General features: G+C 46.1%; 1 protein-coding gene across 2 annotated transcripts in view; it reads right to left on the bottom strand.

Annotated features, from left to right (window-relative positions):
- Nucleotides 1-2,776: 2,776 nt before the first annotated feature.
- LOC119715016 (uncharacterized) overlaps nucleotides 2,777-22,082 on the bottom strand; it is a 31,405-nt gene continuing 12,099 nt past the window's right edge. The window contains exons 1-12 of one of the 2 annotated variants that reach the window (XM_072032154.1): nucleotides 19,177-19,313; nucleotides 17,351-17,457; nucleotides 15,767-15,829; nucleotides 14,190-14,246; nucleotides 13,654-13,716; nucleotides 12,465-12,800; nucleotides 10,576-10,926; nucleotides 8,210-8,230; nucleotides 7,582-7,629; nucleotides 7,386-7,406; nucleotides 6,037-6,063; nucleotides 2,777-5,287 (exon numbers count right to left, since the gene is read on the bottom strand). In XM_072032154.1, the coding sequence (XP_071888255.1) occupies nucleotides 4,725-5,287; nucleotides 6,037-6,063; nucleotides 7,386-7,406; nucleotides 7,582-7,629; nucleotides 8,210-8,230; nucleotides 10,576-10,926; nucleotides 12,465-12,800; nucleotides 13,654-13,716; nucleotides 14,190-14,246; nucleotides 15,767-15,829; nucleotides 17,351-17,375 (1,575 nt within the window). In that variant the 5' untranslated portion in view covers nucleotides 17,376-17,457; nucleotides 19,177-19,313 and the 3' untranslated portion in view covers nucleotides 2,777-4,724. Of the gene's footprint in view, nucleotides 5,288-6,036; nucleotides 6,064-7,385; nucleotides 7,407-7,581; nucleotides 7,630-8,209; nucleotides 8,231-10,575; nucleotides 10,927-12,464; nucleotides 12,801-13,653; nucleotides 13,717-14,189; nucleotides 14,247-15,766; nucleotides 15,830-17,350; nucleotides 17,458-19,176; nucleotides 19,314-22,082 lie in introns of those variants that run through there. The other variant, XM_072032155.1, reaches the window with a different exon arrangement.

Below are 22,082 nucleotides of genomic sequence, written 5' to 3'. Positions count from 1 at the left end.
GTCTAATTCCACACAATTGGCTCCAGAGTCCCAGCACCGGAGCAGCCAGGTGACAAGCTGCTCACCTATACAGCGACCAAAATCTTTTCGCACATCTCGTAGCTCGCGCTCGTTTAGGCTTCGGGTAGTTACTGTTGATTTTTCGGCATCCTCACCTTCCTCCTCCTGATTCCTTGATGGCCCAGCGTCGTCATGTTCTCCGTCGTCTCTATACCTAGTTTTGGCAGAAGCCTTACCTGGATTGGCAGAAGACTCTCTGCGTTCTAAACGACCTGAATCTCTATACCATTTTTTCACCTTCTCTACAGGGGCAGCTTGCACTGCTACTGCTCGTTTCTCTGACTTTGTTACAGGGTCTGCCACAGGGGTTGGAATACCCTCTGCAGGGGCAGCTTGCACTGCTACAGCTCGTTTCTCTGACCCCGTTACAGGGGTTGGAATACCCTCTGCAGGGTCAACTTGCACTGCTACAGCTCGTTTCTCTGACCCCGTTACAGGGGTTGGAATACCCTCTGCAGGGTCAACTTGCACTGCTACAGCTCGTTTCTCTGACACGGCCACAGGAGCTGGAGCGGCTGCAGGAGCTGGAGCAGTTGCAGGAGCTGGGACTGGAGTAGCAGAAGGAGCTGGAACTGGAGTGACTGCAGGAGCTGGGACTGGAGCGGCTGCAGGAACTGGGACTGGAGCGGCTGCAGGAGCTGGGACTGGAGCGGCTGCAGGAACTGGGACTGGAGTGGCTGCAGGAGCTGGGACTGGAGCGGCTGCAGGAACTGGGACTGGAGCGGCTGCAGGAACCGGAGCTGAAACGGCTGCAGAGTCCACCGTAGGGGTCACAGTGGCCGTTGGATCTGTCACAGGGCTTGGAGTGGCCGAAGGGTCTGTCACTAAGTTGATAGCAGTATCAATGGCAGCTCGATAGGCATGAGCCAGGCCCCAGCACGTTACAATGATTTGTGTTACTTTGGAACTGCCAGAATCATGACACCTTTTTTTCAAGCATTCTGCCAGTTTTTGAGGATTTTGCCATTGTTCAGGGGTGAATTTCCAACACACTGGGGGTGCCAACTGCTCTAGATGCCTGCCCATATCCACCCATACTCCCTGCCACCCACAACTATACTGCCTCCGGGCAGATCTCCGGATGAGCTTCCTAAGTAGTTGTTTAACTTTAAGCAGAATCTGAAGTGCATTCAGGAGGCAGAACAACAAGACTATGCTGGTCTGAGTATCCCAAGAATATTCAATATCTTGGAGAGCTATTGTGACAAGCTCAGGGGATAAGAGGGTGGTGAAGGAGGAAGACAGAGTGATCCAGGAGGATACAGGGGTGGTGAAGGAGAAAGGGAGAGTAAGCAAGTAATAAAAAATGTGAGGAATGTTTTAACAATTCCAATTCGTGTCCATAAATTCGTGTCCATAAAGAATAATTCCGTTTGAATCCTGTCTGCCTCTAGGCCCTGCACTGGCAATTTAGTTCTTGAACCACAGATGCAGTGTGTCCCAGTCTCCCCCTCATTCTAGTCAATTTATCACGTCTTCAGAAAACAATCCTTAAATTTGTGAACCTGTTTGCTTTTGTTATTCCGGACTTCTATTTCTAACAGTTACAGCCGTTTTTCCTGTCTTCTTTGAGATTAACTTAACGCTGCCATAGATGTGTCTGTGAATGGCTGGGGAAGAATGTTTTAATTACTCGTGAAGCGTCAAATAAGAAAGCTGTTTGTGTTTGATGTCTGGGAGTTTCAGAACAACTGATAATAACTGGTGACTGTTATGAGATCCTTGGTATCTGGCCAGGGGGGCCAAGAGATTAAGAGGAAGAAAAAAGAAGCTGAAGGACGGTTGGGAGACAAGACCTGTGGAGAGTGTACAGAGAGTGTTCCATAAACTTGGAATAGTGCCGAGTGAGTACAAAGGGTGAGAGGAAGACTACGAGCCTTCAGCATGAAAGACCCCTAGAGACCTCCAGAGGAGACTGATGCGCATGCTCCAGTAGGAGGGACTGGACCCCGGAAGCTAATTATAATAATCTCCTTTTTTAGAAGTAGTAATGAATATGTATTAGTCTAGGTGCATAAAAATCAGCTGCTTGATGTAACTGGTGTGCGTCCTGGTGGAGCAGAGACTCCCGGTGCACCCAGCGCTGTTTGCTTACCTCTATTCCTTTATATTCTTTTAATAAATCCTATTTTTTTATTTAATCCTAATTTGAATCCTGAGCCATTTATAACAAAAAATATCCTCCCCTTTCCCTCCACAGATTGACTCCCTAATGGAAAAAAAACAATAGGTATAATTGATAATAGTTTCCAAGATACAGTTTCCAAAGTACAGAGTCGACGATGTTACTGAATACAAATAACAAGTTAGAGTCATGACAAGATATTTCATCGTCTCATAAGCCATTGCTACAACACACAGTACCATAATGATCTGAAACCAGGGCCCGGAGAGGATAAACAACACGACAGAGAGCAAATACGGAAAATAATGTACTATAATACTCAATTTGGAAAACAGGCGCAGCAGAGTTGAGATTAAAGCAATCAGCATCATGACAAGTGACTATTAAGCAGGTCTAATCCTTACACCAATTTTAGTTTAACACACTCTGGTCAGATCTGCCTTTATCTCAACCTTTCGGGCCCCACGTTGGGCGCCAAAAAGACTGTCGTGGTTTAACCCGGCCGGCAGCTAAACACCACGCAGCCGTTCGCTCACCCTCCCCCCTCCCTCTCTAGGACAGGGGAGAGAAATGGAAAGTGAAGCCCGTGAGTTGACATAAAGACAGTTTAATAAGACAGGAAAATAATAATAACAAAATAATAATAACAATAATAACAATAATAATACAATGGTGATAATAGTGAAATAATAATAATATGTACAAACAAGTGATGCACAATGCAATTGCTCACCACTCGCTGACCGATGCCCAGCCTAACCCCAAGCAGTCCGGCCCCCTCCCCACGGCTAGCCACCCCTATATATTGTTTAGCATGACGTCAGATGGTATGGAATACCCCTTTGGCTAGTTTGGGTCACCTGCCCTGGGTCTGTCCCCTCCCAGCTCTTACTGCACCCCCAGCCTGCCCGTTGGCAGGACAGAGCAAAAGGCTGAGATGTCCTTGGCTTAGTATAAGCACTGCTCTGCAACAATTAAAGCATCGGGGTGTTATCAGCACTCTTCTCATCCTAAGCCAAAACACAGCATTCCACCAGCTACTAGGAAGAAAATTAATTCTGTTCTAACTGAAACCAGGACAAGCACAGTCACTGGAACATCTCAAAACAGAAAGGACCTAAATCTCTCTACTTTAGTTCTACATGGAAACAAAATATTTTCAAAAGATGAATGGAGTTGGAACAATTCTCTAAGAATGGCTGAACTTCAAGCCATGTCTGGACAGACAATACAAATTGGTTGCCGAATAACTAACCGATCCACTTATAATCGGACGACTGAAAAGAAGACAGTTTCCAAAATAACTGAAACTGTCTCTGAGGTTACAGAGGCACAGAATTACTATTTGAATTCATGGTCAAAGGATAAGAAGCCTCTGCCCCTGCAGATATTTGAAAATGAACCCACTCAGACTCCCATTGGTCTAACTCCTTCCATCTTCAATACAGGCCCTTACGTAATTCAACAACAAATTCTCTTTGACCCTAGTTGGTCCCTAAAAAAGGGCCACAGGATGCAACTAGGTTATTGGGAACAGGATTAGGTATATTAAATAGCATTGATGCTGAGGTCCTAATGAGTAGACTAACTGCTACTACAGATGACCTAAGGAAACTGGAACAACCAATAAAATCATCCTTATTGGCCTTAGGAGCAAATCAATGGCTTCTATAAGATGTTTTGCCCCATTGGGAACAAATTGAGGAAAATGATCATCAATTAATTGTAAATGCCCTTGGCATACCTCCCTTCCCTTGAGCTGCATCCAAGTGCAGTTATGGATACAATCTGTAGCAGCAGCTATTATTAGAGAGGGAGAAGGAAAAACTTTGCTCACTGAAATTTGAAGACTGATTTGGGATAATGCTTCAGAATTTGAAAAAGAGTTTCAAGCATGGTGGCAATTAGTCAACTTTACCCATTATGCAGAAAATGATAAAGTTTTTGCCTTTATACTTACTATAAGTAATGCCCCCATATACAATGTATATCCAATCATTGCATTAGGACTCAATCATAGTGGAACTATACTTTATCCTAAAGAGCATAAAGTATGGGCCCATCAAAGGGGAGGAAAGTGGCAAACAATTGATGTAAATGCATGTATTGTGTGTGAACAAAAAGGTTTCATCTGTGAAAGTAACACTCTGGAATCTCAAGACATTTGTCTTGACACTGAGCAAAATATTTGCCACTTTGAGATACATCCTAATGAAACCCTTGAAACTGTACTTGTATATATTGGGAAAGGTTGTGTTTGTATGAGAACTCATTGTGATTCTATAGTCGCAGATAATACAGTGGTAGTAGACCAGCTTTGCACAAATATGTATCACAAGTATATCAGTGACCAGAAATCCAGGTCTTCCTACAGAAACGGATCAGAGAAGGCTTAGGAAGTAGTGGTGAAACCATCTTTTTTGAATTAGCTTGTAGGTTTTAATTTGATGGCAAAAAGCATGGGGTTAAATACAACGTAGTCAGAACCAAGGCTATGGATTTCAGCCATGCATTAACTGAGCATTCTCACTTTGTCCCTTCACTTCTCATTGTCATCAAACCCCTGGGCTATTTGTAGAGGCTCAGTGTCAACCTGTGTTGCAGTGGAACCTGTGGAGAAGAAAGGAAAGAGCTTCATTTCCTGGTTGTGGCTACTATCAAAGGAAAAAGTGAACAAAGCATTTTTCTGGTGGACATTGTAAAATAACAGCTTCTTGGTTGAGATATCCAGGAAGATCCCAATGTTACGTGGTCTACCACTCACAGTCAAACGGGTCCAAGGATCTGTGTAAGCCCAATAGTCTTGCCCATCTGCCACCCCTATGGCCCAGAAGCCATTCTGAGGAGAAAGAACCAAAGTGCCTTTGCGTGTCACAGTCTTCTGGGCAACACCCAAGATCCAGTTTCTCCTCTTTCCAACATCCACTTCCCAGTAGAGTCTCCCAGATGCATAACCTTCCTTTGCCAACACAAAGGTGTGGGAATCAAATCTCTCCTTCTTGCTGGGCACCCTTCTGATTACACCAGTGTCAATCACACTCTTCCCGTCTTTTGACACTTGCAGCCTCGGATGAGCCGTGTCAGCATCAAGGGTGACATCAACTGCAATAGTCAAGTAATTTGTTAAGTAGGAAAGAGCAAAAAGATCACTGCTTTGAAGCTTTCTCTTGGTTGACTTTTTGCATTTATTATTCTCCTACCATGTCTTGATCTCCACTTTGATAGGAAGTTGCTTTGACCAGGACCCCCCCACCTTCTGCCATCCCAGATCTCCTATGTCCCTTTTATGTCCCATCGATGGCACACAGAGAGAGAGGCCAATATTCAGCAAATTTAACACTCATGGAGACACTTCCTTGAAAATAGCATGTAGCTTCAAAAAGGAATGTAAGGAGATTACAAGCCTTTGCCTTAATCACTGGAGCTGTATAGAGGTGATGACCAGATAAGAGGCATGCTTAAACACAGAACTTGTCTTTGAGTAAAACTAGGACCACAGCATCCTCTTGTATGAGAATGGGGAGAAATTCTATTGGTCAAGACTGGCACATACACCATGTTAGCACACACTTGGCAGTAGAAATGTTGGAGCTAAACACCCTGAAATGAGCCTCTCCTTTCAAAGTGCAACATGGTTTCTTCTGGAGAAGAAATTATATTACGTTCCAGAAGCAGTAAACAATGGCCTTGAAGAGTTTCCAGGACACCAAATGAATAAGAGAGATTCGGAAACAAATTTTGCTGTTATGCTTTTGGTTTCGGAACTGTTACCTGAGAAGGGCAAATTTTTTAAAGAACTGCATTGAAGATCCAATTAGTGGAATTCAGCAAGTTTTGTTCTCATTTCTTACCTTTGTACCGTTGTGCATGCAGCAGTTCTGTGGAAAACAAGAAAAGGATGCAAACGGTGTTTTTCAGGAGAACAAGTGTCCAATGACTTATATAACAGCCTATGCTGTTGGTAGAAGACCATGCTCTTCTACAGTACCATGTCTCTTCTACAGGTTAGAAAGCTAATCAGAATGCTATTTAACTTTCCATGGTAAAGAAGAAAAAATCAAGCGGGGAAAACAACTGTTTACATACATCAGGCATAGATAATCAGGAAGTCCACAGTTTCTGTTAGTGGAGCCCTGCAGCACCAAAACAAAAAATGTGAAAACAGTCTACAAGTGGCTAGGGGGCACTGCCTTGGCAAAGCCAAAGCTAAAGAGCACCAAATGGAACAGTGAGACCAAGGCACAGACAGGTGCCTGGAAAAGCCGTCCTCATGATCTCCAATGACCGTATTGCCACACAGAAAGCTTGTGGAGAAGCTGAAAGATACTTGGACTCTGGGCAGTAAAACATCAAGAGACAACATTGGAAAAACCCCACTATCCTCCAGGCTGCTCACCATATCTCAGGGCAATAGCCCTGACTGGCACACACAGCATGCAACATTGCTGCCTGTAAGGCTATGACAGCTTCATGCCTTTGCTAGCTGTTGAGGTGCTGAAGGACACAGCAGCTCTCCTTGGCCAGACTGTTGCACATCAGAAACTGCAATAGCCCTAACACAGCACTACTACACATTCTTGCTTCCTCACACTATTAATTCAACCTAGTAGTCCTCTATGGCCCAGAGCTTGGCGTTCACTGTCTTTGGGGCTACTTGCTCTCCTGAGGTGCTGCTTTAAGCCTTGGCTCAGCATCAAGATCATTGAGCTTTCACAAGGGAGCCCACTAGGCAATGAGGTCCGAAAAGGTATAAGACCATCACAGTATCTGCTCTGATTGCATGCTTGGACAAAAATAGACCAGGATTGCTCCATCCCTGATACTTCCACCCTCCACTTAACTTTAGTGACAGTTTTAATCTTTCCAATTACATGCAGTCAGGGTCAATGAAAATTTTTTAGAAATTAAAAAAAAATTAAAAAGTATCCATAAGTTAAACATCAAGATTATGGGAGCAAAGAGCTTCCTCCAAACAGGTGTCTCCACTGACAGGGATTGCAATCCAGCCAAAGGAAACAGGGTTGCTCACTGGACCAGGCTCTCCAGCTCCAGCCACCACTTCTCAGGCTTCCATCCAAATCCCTTTCCCTCACTCTTGCTTGTGTTCCAAAGACTCCTCCACACAGGACCACTATACCATGTCCCAAAAAACTACACATCAGTTGTTGTGCTTGGCCTTCAGGCAGACAGACATGCTTACCGTTCTCCTTCTTCAGGGACTCTGCAAGAAGAGAGTGAGAAGGGAAGACACAACGCTTAGTATCCTGTCCCAAAAAAGGTCTGGTGGAAGAGAATGGGAAGCTTTCAGCGAGCCACACTCATCCTCCACCAGCACCTGCACCCAGCCACTGCTGCCCCATGCACAGAGGCATGGGAGCTGCACGCCACGCACTCACCCATCATGTCTGCATCCCCCTGCATCCTGCCTGGTGCCTGCAGCTCCTCTGCAAATACAAGTGAGGAGAAGGAAGAGAAATGAGGGCTGTGCCAGGCAGGAGCTGCTGCCAGCAGGGGGGACAAGGGATCCCTGGGTTCTGGGCAGTATAGCATCCAGCTCCAATGTTGGGAGATCCTCACCCCACTATCCTCTCTGCTTCTCCCCACACTCAACCTCCACCAACCCCCGTACAGAGGCAGGACTACCCTGGGCACTGAGACATGGGTCCCATGTCTCCACCAAAACCTCTCTACACTTCCCTTCTGGCTCACACCTGGACAGGATCCCAGCTGCTCTTTACTTCCCAGGGGACAGTGTTCCCCTTCCCTGGTTTTGCTTTCCCTCACAGTTTCATGCTTATAGTCTTCTCTCAGACATAATGCCACTGAGCTTTCACTACGGAACCCATTCTGAAATAGCATCCTTAACATTATGAGAAAATCCCATCGGTCATGCCAAAAGAACAGTGGGGAAAAATAAAGCCCAGGTGCCCAGGAGAGGCCCAACCCTCGCACAGTCCGCATTCCACGATGGAGCTTGATTCCATGGGCATCTATGGACATTATATACTGAACACCCACACTTACCAGTCTTCCTCTGGGCGTTAACTGAAATGAAAAATAAAGTAAAATAAAATAAAATAAAATAATAATAATAATAATAAACAGTTCTTTCAAGTTCCCTTCTTCCCAGGGAATGGTGTTCTCTTTCCTTGAGTTTCTTTTCTCACCAGTTGCCCTGCTTCACTGGTTAATTTGGCAATAGCTACAATCTAAATCTGCTACAATCTGTGCTAATTCCTTCTGTGAATTGTGGGTGCCTTGAATTGGAGGACCATGATGGTGGGAATGACAAACTCCCAACAAACCCAGAACATGTGCGGGATTTGCTGCTCTGCCTGGATCCATACAAGTCCATGGGTCCAGGTGCTTAAAGAGCTGGCTCATGTCATTGCGGGACCTCTCTCAATTATTTTTTTCAACAATCTTGGGAATCTGGAGAGGTCCCAGTGGACTGGAAGCTGGCAAATGTTGTGCCAATTTTCAAGAAGGGTAAGAAAGAAGACCCTAGCAATTACAGGCCTGTCAGTCTCACGACAGTGCCTGGTAAAATTATGGAGAAGATGATTCTTGAAGTTACTGAGGTGAACCTGGGGGAAAATGCAGTCATTGGTCCCAGCCAACATGGGTTCCTGAGGGGTAGGTCCTCCGTAACAAATCTATTTCCTTTTCTGATAAGATCACCCATCTAGTTGATCAAGGAAAACTAGCTGATGTGATCTGTATGGACTTCAGCAAGGCTTTTGACACAGTTTCCCATAGGATGCTACTGGATAAAATGTTCAGCATACAGCTAAACAAAAACATCATAATATGGGTGAGCAATTAGCTGACGGGCAGGGCTCAAAGGGTTGTGGTTAATGGAGCCACATCTGTCTGGCAGATGGTCACTAGTGGGGTCCCACAAGGCTCCATTTTAGGGCCAGTCCTCTTCAACATTTTTATAAATGATTTGGATGCAGGACTATAAGTTATTCTGAGCAAATTTGCTGATGACATTAAACTTGGAGGAGTTGTGGACTTGGATGAGGGTGGAAAGGACTTTCAGAGAGACCTGGACAGATTGGAGAGCTGGGTGATCACCAACTGCATGAAGTTTAACAAAAGCAAGTGCCGGGTCCTGCACCTGGGATTGGGCTACCCTGGCTTTACATACAGATTGGGCGATGAGACACTGGAGAGCATCCCTACAGCAAGGGATCTGGGGGTTGTGGTTGACAGGAAGTTGAATATGAGCCAGCAGTGTGCCCTGGCAGCCAGGAGGGCCAACCGTATCCTGGGGTGCATCAAGCACGGCATTGCTAGTTGGTCGAGGGAGGTGATTGTCCCGCTCTACTCTGCGCTGGTGCGGCCTCACCTCGAGTACTGTGTGCAGTTCTGGGCACCACAGTAAAAAAAGGATGTAAAATTATAGAGAGTGTCCAGAGGAGGGCAACAAAGATGATGAAGGGCCTAGAGGGGAAGACGTATGAGGAGCAGCTTAGGTCACTGGGTCTGTTCAGCCTGGAGTAGAGGAGGCTGAGGGGGGACCTACTTGCGGTCTACAACATCCTCGCGAGGTGGATTGGAGAGGCAGGTGACTTATTCTCTCTAAACACCAGTGATAGGACCCACAGGAATGGTGTTATGCTGAAGCAGGGGAAGATAAGGCTGGACATCAGGAAGAGGTTCTTCACTAAGAGGATGGTTGCCCTCTGGAATAGGCTCCCCAGTGAAGTAGTCACTTCACCAAACCTGTCTGAATTTAAAAAGTGATTGGACTGTGCACTTAGACACATGGTCTATACTTTCAGGTAGACCTGTGCAGTGCCAGGAGTTGGACTTGATGATCCTTATGGGTCCCTTCCAAATCGGGATATTCTTTGATTCTATGTTTCCCTTACATTTGCCTGTATGAATTGAGTGCCAGAGGAATACAGAAAACACAGACACCCTATGATCCTGCCTGATAGGTCTTCCAGGTAAAATGGAGACTAGGAATTGCCCTACTCCGTCTCTCTCCAGGCACATTTGGTGGGCTGTGGGAGAGAAGACTCTATGTCGATGAGGAACATGAGTAAGTGAAAGGGAGAAACAGTAGTGGGATGTTAAGGTCAATGTTCCTAGAGCCCCAACAGAGACCTTCACCAAAGCTACAGATCACTGAGAGCTCATCAAAAAACACTCCCTTCAAAAAAGTGGGAAAGAAGAAGGACCTTTACAACCTGCAGACCATATAGGCATTGGAATTGTCTCAAAGGTGAGGGACACATGGGAACACTCTCCCCCAAAGAAAGGGCTGTATTTCTTGATCCCATTCTACTAGAAAGTGAGGGCTTTCTCACTGGAAGATGTCTCTAAAGGATAATGTTGGCGTTTAGGGAGTCTGCCTGCTTACAAATTACTGTGCTCACCTTGTTTACGGTCCATCTTCAGCAGGTTCTCCTCGGACCACGACGTCTTTGCTGCCTCCAAATCATTGCTTATTTTAGCCTGCATCTCTGCTCTGAGGATCTCAAGGATCTCTGAGGCATCTTGCTTTCGAGATGCCTCTATGTTTTGCAAAGATGTCATCAGAGATTGCATTTTTTCGGAGATTGCCTGCAGGGAAGTCTGGGTGTTGGCCAGTTCCTCCAGAGGTGGGGCTGCGTGCTGTGAGACTTCCAGTTGGCTCTGCAACACAGCCAGCTTCTCAGTCAGAATCCTCTCCACCTCGTCCCGCATGGATTCCAGCGCCCTTGCGGTGTTTCTGTCCACGGTCCTTCCTGCAAAGAAAGAGAGGAACCACTGAGAAACTGACATTGCTTCCTGGCAAGTGCATCCTTATCTTTCTAAAGGGGGAGAGCACTTCATCTTAGAAAAGTCCGAGAAAATGCTCTTATCATTTCAATGCGAAGGTGGATTCTCATTGTAGCATGAAACGTTCAGTTCCTGAGATGTTTTTTCCACACAAGGGATACTGATCGTTTTGGGAGGAGGGAATCTGCACAAGGGCTGAGAGGGCACTACTTAGCCACTGCAAGAGAAGTGGGGCTTACCAAAAGACTGAACACTAGTTCCCTCCCCTACAGTCGCTTCCTAGGCCTTTCAGTCCCTCACAGCATTCTCCCTTACAAGTGAATCCTTCTCCATAGTCCGTGCTATTTGGGCTCTGGATGGAGGAGGAGGACAGAACGCAGAAGGTCCTTGCACCGCCCAAGCCTTGGTTTGCATAGACTGAATTCCAGAGGGATGGGCAAGGAGAAGAGGCTCCGGGATCCTGCCTGAAGGCTTGTCAGCGTGTAGCTGGGTGGGATGGAGGGTAGAAACTGCTCCACTGCATCCCTCCAGGCAGGATTTGTGGTCCATGGGTGGGATGACTCTTTGTTGATGAGCAATGTGAGTGAGAAAGAGAGGGACGGTGTCGGAGCCTGGAGGTGGATGTTCCTAGAACCCCACCTGCAACTTTCACCACGTGCAGGCATCACAGATAAACTACCAAGCCAAATCTCTTTAAAGGGGAGGCAGACAAGAAACAGCCTTACCATCAGCAAGCAGTACCCCGTCATGGGGCTGTGTCAGTGGAGTGGAACACAAGACCTCTCCCAAAGAAAGGGCTGTCCTTCTCACAACCATGGGGGGAACTCCGGAGACTAGCTCATTCAGTGGTGTCACCGAATGACACCATTGGCCTTCAGAGGCCATCCTGTTTTTGGCTGGCATAGGTTAATTGTCTTCATTGGAGCTGGTACGACATGGTGTTTTGAATTTGTGATGAAAAAGTTGTTGTTAACTGGCGGATGATTTAGTTGTTCTGGGCAGTGCTTCCCAACGGTCAAGGGCCCCTCTGCTTGTCATCATGCTCTGCCAGGGACGGTGTTGGGGGTGCCCAAGCTGCAGTGGGGGAACACAGCCAGGACAGCAGACCCCAGCTGCCCAAAGAGATCCCATACGACACCTTGTTCAGCAATAAAAGCTGGGGTGAAGAAGGAGGAAGGGGAGACATTCACAGTTTTGGCACTGGTCTTCCCCATGAAGTATTGCCTCTGGTGGAGCCCTGCTTTCCTTGTGATGGCAGAACATCTGCCCAGCAGTCAGAAGCAGTGAATGGCTTCTGAATTTTGCTTTGCTTGTGCTTGCGGCATATATCTTCCCTTGTCTATTAAACTGCCTATATCTCAACTCATGTGCTTTCTCACTATTACCTTTCGACTTCCCTCCCCCATCCTCTTAGAGGAACATGAGGGAGCATCTGTGTACTGTTTCACTGCCCACCGGGGTTAAGCCACAGGTCAAAGGCTTCTTTGGAGATTGTAGTGCTCACCATGTTTATTGTCTATCTCCAGCAGGTTCTCCTCGGACCACGACGTCTTTGCTGCCTCCAAATCATTGCTTATTTTAGCCTGCATCTCTGCTCTGAGGATCTCAAGGATCTCTGAGGCATCTTGCTTTCGAGATGCCTCTATGTTTTGCAAAGATGTCATCAGAGATTGCATTTTTTCGGAGATTGCCTGCAGGGAAGTCTGGGTGTTGGCCAGTTCCTCTAGAGGTGGGGCTGCGTGCTGTGAGACTTCCAGTTGGCTCTGCAACACAGCCAGCTTCTCATTGTTATTTGTCTCCAAGTCTCCCCGCGCCCTCCTGTTTCTGTCAACGGTCCTTCCTGCAAAGGAAGAGGGGAGCCACTGAGAAACTGACATTGTCACATATGAAGGAGATACTCTTCTTTATAAAGTGGGAGAGGATATTGATTTAAAGAATCATAGATATGTCGAGAGATGTTTTTTCCACGCAAGGCATACTGAATTTTTGGGAGAAGGGAGTCCTCATAACGTCTGAGAGATCACTGCTTTGCCACTGCCTACCAATTAGAAGTAGTGAATGACCTCTCTATTTGGCTTTGCTTTTTCTTGCAGCACTTGTCTTTCATATTAAACTATTTTTTCTTTCATCTTATTTTCGTTCTCACTATTATTTTTCCACTTTTCTTCTTCAAACTTTTAGAGGAACACAAGGGAACAAACGTGTAGTTTTTAGCTACCCACCAGGTCTAAAACAGTGTATGAAGGCTAGACATTATATTTAAACCTCTACGCATTCCTCTTCTCTGACAATGCCTCACACCAGCTGCTAGCCCAGAAGGAGCAGCAAGTGTACAAACACAGCTGGGAGGGGTCTGAGGATGCCCGAGCCCTCTATGCTCAACGAGCTAGAACAATTCGTATTGGACAGGGGAGACTTCACTTGGCCCAAAGCCTGGCCAAAGACTTTAAAATCTCTGGAGAACCTTTTTTGAGGATGCCACTTCTAAGAGAGCTGCCCTTGTTTGACTCCTTCCTGGCTCCATAGTATAAACTTTGGAGAAACACTGGAGGCTCCAATGAAAGACGGGAACCCAGAAGACAGAGAAAGAGACCCAGCACAGCCTTTCTAACACATCTCAAGACAAGTACACTACTCCCAACCTCTCTGCCTCCATTTGCCTCCAGACAGCATCCATGAAGACAAGATCTCACCTGCATGGGGAGTCATGTTCTTTCCACCAGGGACTGTAAGATGAGGAGCTCCAGAGATAGCAACTGCAAGAGAGGATAGGGTGAAGAATGTGCATTGCTTCCCTGGGCAGAGGAAGGCCTTGTGACTTGCCTTACTTGTCACAGGGAAGTCTCACAGAAGGGTGAGACACTCATCTTTAGCCTACAGCAACGGAGGGAAATCTCACAATGACCCGTTCCTGCCCCCACCCCACCCCCCAGCATCTTCCTCTGAGCCCATTCTTTGAAAGCTTTCCACTCCCCAGCACAGCAATACACTCTGCTGGAATAGGATGTGCCTAAAATCATTGAGGTGTGCCCCTAGGATCAAATCCATCCCTTCCCAAAGTCTCAGTGGACTCAGTCTCAGTCTGCTGTGGACTGGAAGGGCTTCTGTGTCAAACTAGCTCAGAGGAGTAGATTCCAGAGGAGCTCACTTCTGTCCACAGTGATACAACCCACCTTAGATGTTCCCCAAGAATACCACAGTAAAGAAGAGTGGGATCCTGCATACTTACCTGAACGTTGAAAGAAACCAATTAGCTCTTGGACACTGCGGATCTTGGTCCCAAGTTCTTAGCATAATGTTCACATGAAAAGAGATAAAAGAGGAAATTAAGAAAAGACCTTACCCAAAAGAAGAACAAGAAATTATTGGCACAGCTTTTGGGGAAGAACATATAATGTTGGCAGAAAATGTGGGCCTGATAACAACACCATGAGTTTGGACCAATTTATCCTACCATGCAGCCCCACTCATGTACTCGGGGCTGTGAGGCTCTGTAAGCTGCCCAAGAGATGAAGTGCAGCAGCCCATGGTCTTTGCTGGGAAGGCTTCAGAGGGCTCATGCTACTCCGTCATTTTGGACATGCTTAAGTGAAGTTCACAGGATGGTTTCACAATGGAACAGATTTTGATGTTGAGTCTTCCCCTGTCTGTATAGGAGAGCAGAGCATTTGGGCAGCTCCTACCTGAAAGATGGTTTACAATGGAAGAGTCCACTACCTTGCTGGTGCAGTGATTGAATCTCACCCACAGCCTTGACCTGGCTATTTGATAGGACCCTCACGCCAAGGAGAGAGATTCCTCCTTTGCTGTCTGAGTGAAAAGGAACAAGAGAAATGACATGCCAACTGCCCAGCATCTTCACACGAGCTCATCGTGCAAAAGGCTTCCACTACCAATCGCAGCCGTACACTGGGCTAGCATACGACGTGTACGATGTCAAAAACAGGTGCTTCATCCAGGACTTTGTAGGGATGTGTGGGGGAAGGCGAAAGTTCCAGACAAGAACACGGCATAGGTCAGCAGGCATCTCTGCTAAGGCTAGCAACTATTTCGCTCACCGTCTGGCAGCTTCCACCCATGTGCAGAGACGTCCGACCCTCTTCTCTCATCTCCTATATGCCTTCAAAAGCTAGAGCTCTTCCTTGCCATTGGTGTTCCTCTTGCATGGTGGTCCACCCCGAGGGTTAATCAGAACTCCCCCCTCCTCCTTATGATGGGTTCTCTCCAAGGGCATGACCATTCCTGACACGTGCACAGGTAAAGCTGAAGGCAGAGCAGGGACTGCTTTGTGCTCGGGACAGGCCATGGAGAAGGCTTACTGTGCTTTCTCCTAGAGCAATGGTTGCACAGTGCTGGGGTGGGCCTTTAGCATGACAGACCTCCCCAGGTTCCTCCTCTCTGGCAGTGTGCCACACCAGCAGCCATCCCAGAAGGAGCAGCAAGTGCACAAAGAGAGCGGGCGGAGGCGGAGGATGCCCGAGCCCTGTGTGCCCACCGAGCTAGAACTGTCTGCATTGCACAGGGGAGACACCACCTCTCCCAAAGTGTGGCCAGAGAGGTGGAAACCTCTGGAGAAGCCCTTCCAAAGATTCCAAATCTATGGAAGCTGGCCTTGCTGGAGACCTTCCCAGCAGTGAAGTAGGATATGTGAAGCAGCACTGGGGATTTCAAGGTAGGATGGGACCCCGGGAAGCAGAGGAAGGGACCCAGCAGTGCCCTTCTCATTCACCCCAAGACAAGTGCACTGCTCCCAGCCTCTGCGCTTCCCTTTGCCTCCAGACAGCGTGCATGAAGCCTCATCCTCACCTGCATGGGGAGTCTTCATCCTTCTCACCGGGTCTGCCTTCTGAGGAGCTGCAGAGCTAGCGCCTGAAAGAGAGTTTGGTGTTAAAAATGTCCCTTGTTTCTCTAGCGGCCACCAGGCATTTCTACGACAAATCCAAAGGTAGGGAACACCAGTTGGAACTCTGACCCTGGCACACTGGCTCACTCGATCATGGTGCAGGTTCAGGGGCAGCTGCCATTGCTGGTGCAGCTGTTGTCACTCGCCACTTCCAAGGCCTGTATCGCCTCGGGGAATCCTTGTGGGCAATTAGAAAGACTCACCCTCTATTGCTCAGAGCTCCTCTGCACAGTCACCGTGCACCCCAGAGAAGAAGAAAACAAGTCACGTCAAGACCCATGAGTTAGAAGGCAGTGCCTTCTGGGACTGTCCACCTCAATGCGGCACAGCAGAAGCCTCTGAGGGAGGTCTTGGGTCACGCCCCTTCCAGCTACCCCTAGCATCCCTCTGACTCTGGCAGGGATCATTGTCACCAGCCCAATCCTTGCACCTCACCAAATCAGGAAGGGCTACTTGGTGATCCAGCCTCTCCACATCCAGCCACCACTTTTCAGTCTTCCTGCCACATCCCCTTCCCTCACTATCACTCCTACTCCAAACCTGCCGCCACCAACGAAACCACCAGCAACACTATACCACTGCCCCAAAACCTGGGGGCAGTGCAATCTGGGTGTTATTTAAGCACACACTTATTTGTGTGCCACCTGAATGCTTCCCCTTCCCAGAACAAGCTCTTTGAGACAGAGGCGTTCTGAACAGTAACCTGTGCTCAAAGGCATGTCCAGTGTCTGTCCTGATGGAAGCTGATCTCTTCTGATTTGATAATCAGCTGAATGACATGGTTGCCATCCCAGCTGAGCTCCACTCTCACACCTTGCTGCTCCTCAGGAAATCATTACTTTGGTTAGTTCCCTGACTTATCCACAAGGACTTGGCGGTAGTCAGTGGGTCAATACCCCGATAAAAATTCAAAGAACGACCCCTTTGGCTTTCACTATTTGTATGAGGGAAGTCCCACAAAGGCTTGAAACAGTCCTCCTTATCTTACAACAAAGGGGGGATATCTCACAATGACCTGGTACCCCTTCCAGCATCTTCCTCTGAGCTCATTCGTTGAAAACTTTCCACTCCCCACCACAGCAGTACACTCTGCTGGAGTAGATAGGAAAAGATAGGAAAGATAAAATTTAGCCAAGACGTTCCCTGAAGGAAGGACAAGAACATATTTGCACAGCTTTCAGGGAAGAACAGGTCATGTCAGCACCCCAAGAACCCTAGGGTCCTGTGAAACATGGGCGTAATAGCAATGTCTTTTGTTTGGATCAATGTGTCCTACCATGGAGCTCCAATTATGCTCTCAGGGCCTTGATGCTCTGTGAAGTGCCTCAGAGCCTAAGTGCAGCAGCCCATGCTGGGAAGGTTTCAGGGGGCTCATGCTGCTCCTTCCTTTGAGAACACACTGAGCAAAAGTTCACAAGATGGTTTCCCTGTGCACCAGGTTTTGTGTTCAGGGATCTGAAGGCCTTCTTGGGGATTCTTCTGCTTACCTAGTTCCTTCTCCATCTTTTTCATTATCTTCACAGAAAAGAGTCTCTCCAAACAACCTCCTGCATTGATTCAAGTGTGGTCCTTCTGTTTGCTGCCACTTTTATTTCTGTGAAGAAACAGCAATAACCTGTGTTCAAAGACATGTCTCTGTTCTGATGGAAGCTGATCTCTTCTGATTTTATAAGTAGCTGATTATAAAATAAGCTCTTCTCCCAGGACTGCTTTTCATGTTTCCTCTCCATGGCCTTCAGTTTGCATCATCTTTAACTGGCTGAAACAGGCTCTGTCTGGCATAAGGCCCACACTAGTCTCATCCCTCAGAGGCCACCCGCATATTCCCTTCCTAACAAAGAATAAAACTCCAAGGATGTGTTTGTGAAATTGAATGTATGTGACTCTATGTAGGTGACTGGTATCGAGCCATTTCAGAAGAATCTTCTCTTTATCATGTCTTAACTCTGATTTCCTGATATGTGCTTTGTGCAACCTGCAGGGGAAGTAGGAACTCTGGCTTCTGTAAATATTTCCTAAAATACACCATTTCTATATCATAACATTGATTTTCCAGACAGAAAAGGCAGCACAGAACTCCACCTAGTTACAGCATCAGATCTGAAGGGAAATTTGAAAGAAAGCCAGTCCCAAACGACAACACAGTCCCAGAGGATGCAATTTCAGAAATGTCCTTAATCTAAAGAATAAGTGATGAAAATGTACAATGTAAGCATAGGAGCAATCACATAGGAAACAGGGCTTCAGCTCACAAGTGTACTTTTATTGAAGAGAGGATGAGGAACTCTGAAGAGGAGCCTTCATAGTCCAGGTCTCATGGATCTCTGAGTCAGACCTGCCAGGCTGCTGAGGAGGTCTCCAGTAACCAAGGGCCTCCTGAAAGATGCCAGACCCCATGGCAGAGGTATGAACTGCACCCGTGCAGGTGATTTAGTGGCTCTGCTTGCTCAAGCATGTAAACCTCTGCACACAGTCTCAGGAAGGACACTGAGAAACATGTTCTCCTCATGGAGATACTTTAAGTCCCAGAGACTTAAGTGCGCCTCAGGGCAATTAATGCCCAAAGTAACCATGACAGGAAAGAGCACCACAGAGGTATGATAGTTTCCACCTCAGTATTTCTGAAAGCAACAGAAACTCCCACAAACAGCTGACAAAAAGACTTGAAAATAACTTTGTGGAAACACAGTTTCAAGCAGTGTCTTCCTCTGCAACAGGAGTACCCACCCCGAGCAAGTGAAACTTTTCTGCAAGGTGAACTGACTCTTGGAGGGAGAAATCCCCTATGAGAAAAAGAGGAAAGAATAGTTCCCCTCATTGATTTTGCATTCATGCCTTGCCATGCCTTGGCTTACTTTTTGTCACAGACAAACAACCTATGATAACAAGTGTGTGTGTACTTCTGACCATCTTTCTTTTCACTAAGCTCTAAATCTAAACGTCTTTTAAAGACCTCCAGGGATGATGACTCAACCACTTCCCTGGTCAGTCTATTCCAATGCCTAAGAACCCTTTCAGTAAAGAAGTTCTTCTCAATATCAAATCATTAATTTATTTTCCGATAGCCAAGAAGGAAGACCAAAGGTAACATATCACAGAATCACAGAATCACAGAATTTCTAGGTTGGAAGAGACCTCAAGATCATAGAGTCCAACCTCTGACCTAACGCTAACAGTCCCCACTAAACCATATCCTTAAGCTCTACAATAGCACACTCTACATTTTCAGGGATTTTTTTCCTGGAAATGGTACAACAGAGTGATACATTCTTAAAGAATAACTGTGGATATATACAAAAATGCTGTAACGTACCTTCAGAAAATCCTCGTCTCATCTGTGTCACTCCTGACCTGACTGGCTTTCACTTGCAGTATGACGGCGCAGTTACAGGCAGCCTTCAGTGCCCTTGGACTTTACACAATTACAGGGAAGAGGGCTCTAAAAAAATGTTGACACTTGGGCACCTGAGTGGCAGAAGAGTTTTTATCACACTTGGAAATCTCACCCTTTGATAAGACTTAGTGTTGTGACTCTCTTTAAGGAATGCCTGCAGGCAATCTGAGGAAGAAAGGTTGCAGGTCATACATGACATGTGTGCTTGGAGTTATCTTGAATATGCCTCTAGCACAGATAACATACGAATGGTTACTGCCCAAAGACGACTGGTCACTAAGAGCAAGAAAGCTGTACTTTCAGGAATGGCTTGCCCCTCTGATATTACCGTGGAGACAAATTGCATTTTGAAAAGAAGCCTCTTTATTGTGCATTGTTAGGGATGCCTCTGTTGGCGAGATAGGGCCATATCTGCCTTTTTCTATTATTCCCTTTACGGAACACCGTAGAACATTCCGTGGTGAAAGGGACCTTCTAGATTCGGAATAATTTATGAATTAGGTCTAAGAAGCTTTGAGTCGCCTATGCAAGCAGTGATTTCTAGATGTAACATGTCAGCAGCTGTGTTCTAGATGTCTTCTGTAAATAAGAGAAGACTGTCCTCTTTTGAAACTGACAAGAATTGCCACTTGCAATGATTGAAAGCCCTATCTGAAATCCTCTGGTATTTATTGCCACATCATACCTCCCCTCAAGGAACTATTTAAAGTACAAAAGTCATTTGTAACACTTATCAGGGTTTCTTAGATTGCTTTTCCTGGACTTTTGATGGTAATTTTATGAAATATTAACTTGTGTTGTGGATTAGTCTGTCAGGCAGCTAAGCAACAGACAGCCATTTGCCCAGTCCCTCCCTGACATGGGACAAGGGAGAGAATCTGGAAACAGAAATGCAAAATTCCTGAGCTGAAATGGCGTTTAATAGAAATAAAAGAATGATGGAAAACAAGTGACGCACGGTGTAATTGCTCACTAGCAGCCAGTCCGTGAGCAACTGCAGCCCCCTTGGGCAACTCTCTCCAGATTAGATTGTTCACTTGATGTTGTGGAATATCCCTTTCCTTAGTTTGGGTCAGCTGTCCTTGTTGTCTCCATTCCCAGCTTCTAGTGCACCCTCATCCTCCTCACAGGCAGGGCAACAGAAAAGCAGAAAAATCCTCAACTTAGTGTGAGCACTGCTTTGCATCATTTAAAACATCAGAGGGTTATGAACATTAATCTTATCTTAAATCCAAAACACAGCACCGTAGAAATGATTAGGAAGAAGGAGAACTGTCCTAGCGAAGACCAGGACCTATGGCAACCTCATACCAACCTGTCTTGCTTCTCCTCCCACAGCCTCCAACAGCCAGGGCAGTAGAATTTCTGTTCAAGCCCTTTAGCCCTTTAGAGAAGTAGGAATATTCTTACAAGATAAGATCATTAACAAGTGTTAATATTTGAACTTAATGTAACTACCTCCAGAGTTTTCAGCAATTCTTGGTATGGAGTAGTTGTTGAGAACTAAGTGAGTGTGTGTGCTCATTCTGAAGTTGTTGTTAGAAACATAATCATCAAGGAGATTCTAGGATACTGAGGGACTGAGATATACACACACACAGGATGGCTATCCACAGGATGGTTTATTTATTGCGATTGGAGAGTCACCAAAACATACACAAACAAGCTAGAGAGAAGGGAATAAACCCATGGTTTGTTCCATTGATATTGGAAGCCGTGCCTAGTAATATAGGCAGACTTGGTCTCAAGAACTCTACTTAGAGTCTCACTACATCTACATTCCTAGCTGTCATCCATATCTTATAGGAGCACTTCCTGCACTTGTCCGCTGTGCATGAGGCAAGTAGCAGAATAGTAAAAGGGTTCTGATTACCTGCTATTTCACAGGACAGGATTTGCAGGCAGCTACTCTTTCAGGCATTTCACAGAGAGGCACGTGGATGCCTGTTGAGGGAGAAGCACTGCAATGTGTGTGTAGTTTTATGAGGTGTAGAGTGCTAGTAGCCATAGGAAGTTCATCTAAATGTGCCTGCAGAATTGTCTAGTTTTAGGTGAGATTGTCTTGCTTGTTTGTTAATTTCTTCCAATATGTGTTTCTAGGTGGTATCTGGTCTGATTCATCTAGTCTCTGTTCATTTGCTCCTTGCCTATTAGAACGTCTTGCATTTCAAACCAATAGCCAAGGTGTTCTCTGAAGGATGTCAAACTGCTGGCAACTGCCTTGATCTGAGTCTTCAACACCAAAAGAGCACCATGAGATTATGTAACAAACCACTGAGAGTTAGTAACAAACCACACTTAACAGTTGGTAAACTTGTGGTTATTAAAAATTATTAGAAACCTGTATTGCAAAGAAATGAAAGGTGATATTAGACAAGGACCTCACACCTATTGTACTGAAAAGACTATAGCTGTAGTAAGAGGGGCTGAATTTGTTTTTTTTTTCAGTCCAACAAAAAGAGAAAATGCAAATATTAGATCTCAGGAGGATAGGAATCACAAGACAAGATACAACAACTTAGGTGTCATGGCATTCAAATGGTGTGTTTTCTCCTTTATTTGCCTTCATCAACCATCTTTTTCAAGTTCTCCCTTCCACCCCCATCTGGATGTAGTACTCCAAGTCAGGCCTCACAAGGGCAGATAAGAGGGGGACATGTCCCTTGATCTGCTGGCCATGCTACTTTTAATGCAAACCAGGATGCATCTTTGCTTACTGTGGACTTTGGTCCCAAAGGTCCCATCTTCAGGTTCAGAAGTACTAAGTTCTATGTTTGTTGAAGACCCATGGGGATGGTGATTCAACCACTTCCCTGGGCAGCCTA

Source organism: Anas platyrhynchos, chromosome 36 (assembly GCF_047663525.1).
Source record: "Anas platyrhynchos isolate ZD024472 breed Pekin duck chromosome 36, IASCAAS_PekinDuck_T2T, whole genome shotgun sequence".
In the NCBI taxonomy this organism is placed as follows: domain Eukaryota; kingdom Metazoa; phylum Chordata; class Aves; order Anseriformes; family Anatidae; genus Anas; species Anas platyrhynchos.
This window is presented reverse-complemented; position numbering and strand designations above follow the sequence as displayed.